This window comes from Ammospiza nelsoni, chromosome 22 (genome assembly GCF_027579445.1).
Source record: "Ammospiza nelsoni isolate bAmmNel1 chromosome 22, bAmmNel1.pri, whole genome shotgun sequence".
Lineage (NCBI taxonomy): Eukaryota > Metazoa > Chordata > Aves > Passeriformes > Passerellidae > Ammospiza > Ammospiza nelsoni.
The window spans coordinates 8,907,116-8,918,246 of record NC_080654.1 but is presented as its reverse complement, the minus strand read 5'-3'; the positions used below and the strand labels follow the sequence as shown (position 1 = coordinate 8,918,246).

The 11,131-nt window shown below is 53.6% G+C and overlaps 1 protein-coding gene across 1 annotated transcript; it reads left to right on the top strand.

Annotated features, from left to right (window-relative positions):
* Positions 1 to 204: 204 nt before the first annotated feature.
* Positions 205 to 2,711, top strand: LOC132082864 (thrombopoietin receptor-like). Its single transcript, XM_059487277.1, is given in 10 exon segments — positions 205 to 418; positions 581 to 710; positions 968 to 1,140; positions 1,241 to 1,386; positions 1,529 to 1,628; positions 1,631 to 1,687; positions 1,854 to 1,941; positions 2,060 to 2,151; positions 2,233 to 2,383; positions 2,507 to 2,711. Coding segments are annotated over 10 exon segments (1,356 nt in total).
* The last annotated feature ends 8,420 nt before the right edge of the window (positions 2,712 to 11,131 follow it).

The window sequence follows — 11,131 nt, the reverse complement described above, 5'->3', positions numbered from 1 at the left end:
TGTTCTCACCTCGCTGGTAACTGCCAAGCAAACCTGACGGAGGCTTCAAAGCAGGACCTCTGAATGGGACCCAGCCAGGTGTTGGATGGTGAAGAGTCCCTTCTCGTTCAGCTCCCTGAAAGGCAGAAGATTGATTTTTCTCTCCACCAAGGCAGCACCCTCTGAAATGAGCAGCACTGGGACAGGTCCTTGGAGGTGTCAGGGATGGGCAGGGGCCTTTGGAGCCTGCAGTTGCTCCTCAGCTTGGCCCCTCTCCTGCAGAGGCTGGTCCAGGCCAACACTTGGGTGGTGCTCTGGGGCCTGGAGCCAGGGGTGAGGCACCACATCCAGCTGTGCAGCAAGCCCGACGGTACCTCCATGGACGGCGTCTGGGGGCCCTGGTCACAGGCTCTGGCTGCAGAGACCCCCCACTCCTCCGGTGAGCAGCCATCCCCTCTGCAGGGTGCTGGCAGCAACAGCAGGGAGGCACCCACGCCTGGGGCTGCAGGGGTGAGGGTCCTGTTGTAGCAAGGTGTGACTCCCAAGTTTTGGGGGGCCAAGGGGAAGCAGCCCCCTCCCTGTCCTGGCTCTCCCTGCCCAGGAGACATCGGGCTGTGCTGCAGAACCCCTTACCTGCGGCACGAGCGCTGCGAGTGGAGCTGGGACCCTGCAGAGCCCCACAGCTCCCACCAGCTCCTCTACCGGCCACCTCCGAGCGGGGCTGGCACAAGGTAAGGGGCATGGCAGGCAGGTGGCACCCATGCAGGCACATCCCAGAGACCACTGGTCCTGCTGTGTCCCAATATCCCACACTGGGCCCCTTGCCCATGCCCTGCTCTGTCCTGCCCTTCCACCACCAATCTCATACCCCCTCACCACATTGCACCTCCAACTACAAGCAGCAGTAGCTTTCCTGGGGAAGAGCAGGAGGAATGCTGGCTGTGGGTTTGCTTTGGTGAGACTGACTGGCTCCCCACTCCTCCCACAGGGAAGATGCATGGCAACAGTGCGAGGAGGTAAGCAGAGGGGCACAGGGCACCTATGCCTGCACTTTCCAGCCCAAGGCTGGCAGTGCCATCTCTGTCCTGGTGAATGTCACCAGGACCCACATGCTGCCCACACTCAGCTACTTCAAGGAGCCCTTTTGGCTGCACCAGGCTGGTGAGTCCCAGTGCCACCGCAGCCCCTGCTTGGCTCACAGGGGACACAGTGTCCCATGTCCCGTTTCACAGGAGCGACGAATGCCTATCCCCAACACCAGCAATGCTCACAGATGCCCCACAGCTTGTGCAGGCAACAGTGTCGCAGGGCCGGCTGAGCGTGCAGTGGCTGCCGCCCCTGGAGCTGCCTGCAGAGCAGCTGGACTACCAGGTCCGCTATGCCATGGAGAAAAGCCATGACTGGAAGGCAAGGCCTGCCCAGGGAACCCCGAGCAGCGCTGCCCCCCTCCGCTGCTGACACACGGCAGGCGCGGGCTCGGGCCAAGCGGGATCCGCCCCTTGGTGCCAGCCCACAGCAGCCATGCCTCCGGCTCGGCTCTGCCCCGCAGGTCCTGCAGGTTCCGCGAGCAGCGAGGAAAGAGGTCCTGGACCTGCAGCCAGGCTCCCGCTACCCCGCGCAGGTGCGGGCCCAGCCCAGCGGGCCGTGGTACCGGGCAGCTGGAGCGCCGGGACCAAACCCGTTGTGGTTGATGCCGTGGCCGATGCGGGTAAGGGGCAGGGCTGGAGGCTGCGGCCGCAGAAGCCTCACGGCTGAGGGCAAGAGGCAGACAGTGCTGGAAATGGGGAGGGGGGCACGGGGCAGGGGGCTGCGAGGGGCTCAGAGATGGTGGCTCTGGGAAAGGCTACAGTTCCGGCATTCCTCCGCCGATGCAGGCTGGCTCAGCCCCAGTGTTACGGTGGTGCCGCTGCTCTTCTCAGCAACGCTCCTGGGGCTGTGTTGCACCTTCCCCTCCCTCTACAGGTAAGGGCTGTGCCGGGGGCAGGCGGGGGGGTCCAGCACCAAGCCTGGGCAACTTGAATGGGGCATTAGGGCACCTCAAGTCTGAGGGTAAATTCGATGCCCCTTCCTGCGTACCCAGCAACATGAAGCCGAAACTCCGGCCGCCCGTTCCTGAGCTGCACCGTGCTCTGGGCAGCTTCCTCCAGGAAAGCAGCAAGCACGGCCAGGCCAGTGGGTGGGCAGGGCGACTCAGCTGCTCCCGGGGGCAGCTAAAATGGCAGCCCCTACCCCGTCCACTCCATATCGCCCCAGGCCATGCCTTCGAAAAGCAGCCGCCAGAGGAGACCGTCCTGCCCTGCCTGCTGGAGGTGCTGCCCGGCCCGCCGCCGGAGCACTCTGGGGGCCGCCTGTCCAGCACCGACATGGCCAACCAGTCCTACCTGCTCATGAGCGGCTGGGAGCCGCTGGGAGCCGCGGGCAGCCACGACCGCCCCCACCCCGCTATAAACTCCTGTTCCCCCCGAGCCCCCGCCTGGTCCCTCCTGCGGCGCCGCGCCCCCGGCGCGGATCGCCCCGCCTTAGCAAGACCTGGTCCCGCCTCCGGTCCCGCCCCCTCACTTCATGCGCGGAGCGCTCCGCCCCGTCCCGCGGCTCAGCCAATCGCGTTGCGTCGCGCGGCCGTCGCCGGGCAGTGCGCGGCCGGTGGGTGTGAAGCGGCCCAGCGGGGCCCCGTCCGCCCGCCGTTTGAAATGCTGCGGGGCGGGCGAGCGGCGGCGGCGCCGCGGAGGTGAGCGTGTCACAGGGCCGGAGAGGCGGCCTGCAGGCGCAGTCCCGAGCGGGGAGGCTGTGGTGAGGCGGGCAGGGGAAGGGAGAATGTCGCTTATCGGAGGGAGCCCCAAAGAGCGGCTGGAAGAGGTGCCGGCTGATCAAGGACCCCCGAGGAGCGGAGGGAGGGAGGGCGTATCGGCTGACGGAGTGTCCCGAGGAGCGGCTGGGGAGAGTGGGGGTGTGCGTTGGCGGGCAGGAGCGGCCGCAGCGCTTGCACGGTCCGGTGGGGGGAGGCCGGCGGGGCTGTCGGAGCAGGCTCAGCCCGGCCGCTGGGCACGGCTAACCCCGCCCGCCCGCAGGACCACGGCGCAGTTCCTGTTGGAGGCGGACCTGCACGGGCTGCTGAAGCTGGACACGCTGATCCCGACCGCGCCGCCTGCGCCATGGCAGCGCAAGGCCAAGGAGAGCGGCCCCGGGCCCAGCCCCGTCGGCGTGTGGCCCGTGAAGCCGGGCAATCGCTCCCACAGCTCCAGCAAGACGCCGTCCACGACAGCCGGTGAGCGCCGGCCACCGGCGGCAGAGGTTGAGTGCGGGAGCCTCGCCCAGGCTGCTTGTCCGTAGCCATGGGGCTCTGGGCTCCCTGCCACGCTGCCCTACCGGCTGCTGCTCAGGCAGGAGGAGGTGGGCTGTGCTCCTGACAGCCACCCACCTCCTTGCCAGCATGAGGGGCAGAGCTCTGAGCACTGGGGCTGGCGAGCTGCTGTTCGCCCAGCTGAGCCTTGCTGGCACAGCTGTATGCTAGGACGAGTGTGGGCAGGACTGTCAGCTGACAGCTTTACATCCTGTGAGCGCTTTTGTATCTTCCCCTTATCTCTGGACTCTGGCATTGTTGCACTAGACCCAAGGAGTTGCACCACACTGTCCCTAACCAACTTGGTGGCAGGGAGGAAAATATAAGTTAGTTGTGACTGTGTGGCATGAGACCTCAGAGTCCTACTTGTCTGGTGGGTGTGATGTGGAAGAGTGTTGGGTTTGCTCCCGTGAAAGCTCTAATGCAGGCTTTTAAATAGCTGTAAGACAATCTTTTCATATGTGAATGCAGGTAAATCTGGAGCCAAAATTCAAAGCTACCCCACAAAGGCCAGGGGGGATCGCTACATTCCCAAACGCAGCACCATGCAGATGGAGATGGCAAATTTCCTCCTAACCAAAGAGAATGACCCTGCTGAGGATTCCCCTACCAAGAAGGTGAGCATGTTGCTAAGTTACAATTGCTTCAACAACCGCTACTCCTTCCTGCCCCTTTACAGAGCAGTGAACAAGAGGTTCTATCAAGTGGGCAGACGGGACTGACAAGTCCCAGCCATCACTACTTGCAGCTCTGGGCTTCAGGAGCCTAGGATGAGACTGAAGCTGTAGAGACTGCCATGCACTCGAAGCCTATGCTGCTTCTGGTAGCAAAATTTGGCTTTTGACTAATGAGGCTTTAAAATGTAGCAGGCAACACAAACACAAAGCTGTGAGCCTATGCAAAGTGAAACTGCTGGTGGTAGCTATTCTAGGACAATGTCTCCACAGGGAACACTTCTGGAATGTTTTACACTGTCTTCTGAAATCTGTTTGTGAAGCATTTGGTCGCTTTGTGGCTGTGGCTTTTCCCACTGGCAATGACACTGAATTTGCCATTGTGTGAAAATGTGAGCAGGACGATGTATGACAGTCTGAGGAAAAAGTGCTTTGACCTGCCTCTGTGTGACCGACCCTTGCAGCACAGGCAAACATCTTCAGATTCTAAGAGAAGGGGACTTAGGTGTCTGTTTAAATTGCAGTGTGGGAATTGTTTTAAATGCATTGCACTGAGGGTGATTTGTCTCTGTAGGAGCAACAGAAAGCCTGGGCAGTGAATCTGAATGGTTTTGATGTAGAAGAGGCAAAAATCCTCCACCTCAGAGGAAAACCACAGAATGCTCCAGAAGGTGTGATACAGGCTCTGTGTGAGCTGAATCAGCAGGGGAGATCAGGTCTGGGGAACAGCAACACAGAGGCTCTGTGTGTGGTCACAGGAGAAATCAACTGGTTTCTGAGAGCTGTACAGGCTGGAGTCTCCTTTCTCAAGGTTCCTGAGGTCGAGGGAGGGCATACCAGTTACAGTGAATTTATTTAGGAGAGTTGCTATGACTGCCAGTTGGTCACCTGTTACAGGGCTTGCAAGGGTCTTCAGGGTGGCGAGAGAGACGAGAATCTTGACCTCATGTTCAGAAGGCTGGATTTATAATTTTATGATATATATTACATTATTACTATACTAAAAGAAATAGAAGGAAAGTTCTCAGAAGCTAGCTAAGCTAAGAATAGAGAAAGAATGAATAAACAAAGGGCTGTGTCTCAGCAGAGAGCGAGACCTAGCTCTGCCTTGAGTGGTCAGTAAATCCAAACATCCACCCGAGACCAATCACACATCCACCTGTTGCATTCCCCAGCAGCAGATAACCATTGTTTACCTTTTGTTGCTGAGGCCACAGCTTCTCAGAAGGGGAAAAATCCTAAAGAAAGGATTTTTATGAAAAGATGTCAGTGAACGTTCACCTATACTGCAGGTTCCAAACCTTCATGAAGTCTGTAAGAGCATCAAACCCTCTTCTGTGCACTTTCTAGCTTAAACTGCAACTAAATATATTGGGATTCAAAAACCGGTTTGTCAAATTTGTTTCCATGAATGAGGAAATTGTAGCTCACCCCTGTTCAGCAGTTCATACTGCCAGTGATTTTTAGTGCACTGCAGGCTTGTGAGTGTTTCTCTTAGGACTTCATTTTCACTCCAAGGGATTCCTAGTTGGGTGAGCAGCTGGGAGGAAACTAACTCAGGTTAACAAATCTGTTCCCCTGCACACAGGCTGTCAGAATAAGCTGAAAGTGCTCTACAGTCAGAAAATGGCACCTGGATCCAGCAGGAAGAATAGCAGAAATATTCCCTCAAAGCCAGAACGGGTCTTGGATGCACCAGAGATGTTCAACGACTACTGTAAGTCGGCTACAGGGTTGAATGCTGGGCATCCAGAACATTCTGCACTGGATTGCTGTTCCTAGGACAGTGTAACTGGGCTATCTGTATTATTTGGTGTACCCAGGCTAGCACAGACCCCTTCTGGAGTGTCCCTGTGTGGCCTTAGCGGGAGAGTGGTCTAGGGCACAGTGTAGATGCCTTGGAGCAGGGTACCTGGCCCCAGCAGCTGGGCATAGTGACACTCAGAAGGCTGCCCCTCACCTGCACGTGTGTGTGTGCACATGTGCACCCACACCTGCTGCAGCAGCACGGGTGAAGGGCAGGGCTCTCTAGCCAAGCATGGTGTGACCTGCATTGCTCTTTCAAATTGTAGAACTGAATCTCATAGACTGGAGCTCCCAGAACTTCCTGGCAGTGGCTCTGGACAGCACTGCTACACAGCGCTCTCATACCAGGACCTCAGTGCTGCCTCACCTGAGGATTTAGAGCTGCCTCCCAGCCTTTCCAGGCTAAGTGCAGGTGCTCAGGACTCTGAGGTTTCCTAGCTTCTTGGGAGAAGGTGTTTGCTTCATCTGGACTTCTTGGGGTTTCACTGGAGGAGCCAGGCACAGGCAAATTTCATCTCCACTGTGAGCTCTTCATTCTGCTTGTTCCCATGAAGCTCAAATGCCAACCTGAGCTCATCATTCCTCTGGTTCCCGTAGACCATCACAGCCCTTCCATGGCCTCTCCAGACAGGAGCAGCTGCACATCTTCAGAGCAGCAGTTGCCAGCCCGCATCCCATCAGGGAGGGAAAGAGTTTCTACCCTTGCTTTCCAAGCAGGTTCTGGTTAATGACCCTTTAAAGTGTTTTCCTGCAATGCTCTATCATGGGTAGATCTCAAGTGAGAGTCAGGTCGAAAGGGTCAAGTCGCCTAGGAAGGGGGACCTTGAGAACAGAAAGATTCTCTGCCTGCTTTTCCTGGCCTTACTGCAGATTTGGAGGGTGTTCTGGGCATTTTGCAGACAGCCTCTCTGTAGGGGTACAAGGGCAAGGTGGAAGATATTGCCTAACAAGTGGTCAGTGTTAGGTGCACTCTCCCCTTTCTTTGAATGAAGCCAAACTAGGACTCTGATAGGATATTGCAGATGTTTAAGACTGTCTGCCCTGCAAATCAAGCTGTGCCATTTGACGCTGGCAGGGGCTATGTAGAAATCCCAAGCGGGCCGGGGCTGCTGAGGAACGCGCCTTGAGCTGTTTGTTTTCCAGCATCACTCTCATTACGTGGTTATGACAATGGGAAGATGCCAGCAGCTCACATCCCAGGCAGCAGACCAAGAACTTAATGTTAAAACTTACTTTAAAAGTTTTTTGACCAATCACACAAAGCAAAAGCATATTGACAGTAGTTCTATCCAATCACTATAAGCACAGGTACCTTTGGTTAAAACAGTGCTTGTTTATTTTGAAGACAATACCTACCAGTAAGCCTTAAAACACAGTGCACTGAGCTCCATTATTAAGCTTCAACCTTCCCAATATCTTGCTAGATAACCTTTTCTGTAGCTTGGAGATTTATTCTAGACCAGCGTTAATACACAGACCATTGTTCTATTTGTCCTTGCTTTTCTGCAGTTTAAATAATTTTTCTGCTGACCTATCTGATGGCTGCTGCTTGGCTCTAATCACAGTTCTGCTGTATCTGAGACCTGCCTTTTGCAGCTTTCCCAAAACTCTCTAATTTTGTGGATTCCCTCAGAGGACTCAGTGTCAGAGCCTCTGGAGAAGCGTGGAGGGCAGGGCTCAGGCAGGCTGTGCCAGTGCAGGATTTGAACTCAAGGCACCAGGAAGCACCAAGGCTGCAGACAGGAACTCAAGCCTTCTCATCTCCCTCCCTGCCAGAGGCAGGCTCAGAGCAGCCATCTCACCCCTCTCTAAACCAGTGGGGGCTCTGTCCTTACCAGGCTCCTCGGGCTCCTGGGGATTGTTCCCACAGCTCTCGGTGCCAGGCAAAGCTCCCTCTGCTGCAGCTCTGTCCACAGGCTCCCCTCCTGAGGACTCAGGGGCAACATTAATATTCCCCTTGAAAGAGAAACAGAAAGGAAGAAACCCTTCTCACCACTTAGACAAAACACCTGGTCCAACAACTCCATGGCTCACACACTTAATCCCTTGTTCCTAACAAGAACTCTGGGCCCCAAAGCCCTTCAACAGTCAGAAAAAATTGACTTCTCAAACACAGTCCAAAAGCTGTCAAAGCTGACAGTGACAGTGTTGAACATGGGGGTGACACTGAACACATGGAATGGCTGCTAAGGAAATCAATTGCTGCTCTGTTGTGAAAGGTTGCATGTCTGACAGCACTAACATCAGTCCTCATGTCACTAATTGCAATGGAAGTAGCACTGTCTTCTTTCTTCAGCCAACACTCCAATCGGTGTCATGGTTTCAATGCCTCACCCAAGGCAAGTTGATGTAGAAATAAATTCAATGTACCTCATTTTGCAGGGCCCTAGGGTCTGAAATTTCTATTACAGTTTTCTTTATAATGATGGGCAAATCTTTTTTCTCTGTGTTTTCTCTTGATGGCTTTTTTAACGATAGGTGCTATCACAGTGAGTTGTCTGATGCTACATGGGCCACCTTTAATTTTTGAGGGAATGTCCTGCCAGGCTCTGTCTCCACAAATGAGCCAATATTCTGTTGCTAATTGATGTGGGGACTCATCTAGGTCATCTACTCGTCAGCAGTTTCACCCTTAGGGGGCACTGGGGTACTGCAATTGCACCACAAACTGGAGTATCTGTCCTCAGGATGATGGGGAGTAACATTCAACTGTGGATCTCCCTGGTACTGAAACTCAGAACAAAATTCCATCACCAATGAACCAAGAATTCCAATTCTTGAGGTTCAGAAAGTGCTTTAAGAAGATCAGGGGCCCAGTGATGTCAGCTGGTTATGGGATTGGTCTCGTTGGCAGCCTCACACCAATATTTGTCATGATTGGGTATTGGCTGCTCCTTGGCTGGCACAGGCACACCAACCAGATGTGTTGCAAAGGATTTGTCTGGGCTGAAATGGGTCAAACACACGGTGTCTGAGCCTGCTGACTTGGCTAAAGCAAGGCAAACCTTCGTTTTTGGTTGATCTACAGGCATGTATGCATGCAAAAGCAAGCAAGCAAAACCAACAAGTTCCAGTATATCATATGATCAAGCTCCATGTTCCTGTTCAGCTGTTTTTTGGCAAAAGCTTCCCCATCTATTTCAGTTCTCAAGCAAATCTTTTAGCGCTTGTTCAGGGACTGGCCAACTATAGGGCACTAAACTGTCCCTCTAACCTTCAATTTTTACAAATTTGGATATCTTAGAATTCTTTGGAACACAATGGACACCACGCTTTTGCTGAAAGAGCTCTATGATACAAACCATTTTGCCAGTCCAAAAATCAACATCAAACTCCAGAATTGTAGCTTTCACAGGTTGAACGGGGAATGTCTGGCATGCACCGTAGCTTCTCCGTGCGGCTCACGTCTGCGTGCTCGTTTCCCTGCTGGTGGAATTGTCGGTGTGCTCTTGTGTATGAGACGGTTTCACATCCTTCACCAGGACCCACTTAGGTCCGGCACCTGTGCAAATACAAGCATACCCTTTGCCCCAAGTGATTAGTGGAAATGGTCCTTCAGTTTGTCCTAACTCAAGGTTTCTGATCAAAACTGAAGGATTTTCTTTCAATTTTTCCTGTGTGCTGTTTGAAAAGTGCCTAAAAATTGGAGGATTAGTTCCTGCAAGTGAGCTATTAAAAACATAAAGACATATAAAGCTTTGCTCAACCTCATCTGGGGTGTTGCTTGGGCCACTCCCCATTTTCTTGTTGTAGAATGGTTTTAGAGTGTGGTGCGTCCTTTCAACAATTGCCTGACCTGTGTAGGAATAGGGAATTCCAAAATGTGGCGAACACCCCAGTCCATCAAAAATGTGGCCAATTTTTGAGCTGTGTATATGGGACCATTTGTCAGTTTTCATCTGGTGGGGGATCAGTTTGGCGAGCTCTGGGCCCAGTGACACTGACAAAGACAAAAGCAAAAGACGAGAGGCGCTCTCTCTTCCCGGGACCAAAGTCCCACAGCTTTAATGGAGAACAGCTCCAGGAGAGAAAGGGAGTGTCCAGGAAAGGAAAGAGGATGTCCAGGGGAGGCAAGAGAGTGTCCTCCTCGTGGCAGGAGACTGTAAATGCTCGGAGAGGGGGGCAGTAGAAAGGAACTGCCATAGTTCAGCATAATAAATCACCACACTGTAGTTTTCTGCATAAATTGCTGCACTTGTTGAAAACAAAATCCTGAAATCTCCCCAAACACAACCGTGCAGTCCCAAATGACCACAGTGTGGGAGAAAAACCACTCAACCCCCCTGTATACCCAAGCACCAGGTGTCACAGGGAGTACCAATCCCTGCAACTAGAAAGTCCACACACACAGGCTCACCGGGAAGGGAATATCTCTTTATGAGGGGACAGAGAGCTCACTCTTCTCAACACAACACACACCATACACCACATCGGCATCCACCCACATCATCTTCCTCAAACATTCACACACTGAAAACACAACCACAACTACAACACAAAGGAAAAACAGCAGCAATAAAACAGGATTTGCTCAATTCACCCCCAGAATTCCTAGCAGGTCCTTACTGACACAGCAAATCCTTTCTGCCATCAGCCAGACCCAAGCCCAAACTGCACAGGCGTACGTCGTGCACAGGACATCTCTGTGTGACTTGTGAACAGCCCTTCCCCTGCATACGCCTTACGGGTTACTTTATACAGAGTTAAAGGTTCCTTTCTCCACAGTGCCAGCAGTCTTGTCTGTCCCCCACGAGGAGCAGCCGAGAGCGGAGGTGCCTCCAGGAAAGGAATGTCCTGGCAGCGCCCAGAGACGTCCAGAGCCCGGATGTTCTTGCTGGAGCAGGGAAGCGTTCCTGCCGCGGTCAGCAAATGAGGTGTGGAATAGAACTCCCCACAGTTAAAGGTAGGAGGTGGTGTGTTAATTACAGCCAGGCACACGAGGAGTTGTCTCCTAAAGACATGTGTGAAGAACCACTGGCTCTCTCTCTCATCTCTACTCATCTAAAATATCTTACACATTCATATAAATCCCAAAAAACCTAACACATATTGATTAGATAACACTGCCTACCCTCCTTTGAATTAAAATGTATTATAATTGAGTCCAAAGTTCCTTCACATTTCTGCAGTCTTTCACTTCAAATGGGTTGGTGGGTTTTAAAGTAGGGAATGGTCTCCTTCTGATGAAGGCCAAGACGTCTTCCTCAATTTGACCTCTTTCCTTATGATGTGTTGGCAGGCTTTCACACCCCTTGGCTATAGTTGTAGTTTCGTGGCCCAGGTGCAGGCTACGCTCCTCTTCTTTGTCACAAAGAAATCCGCATCCCATCCC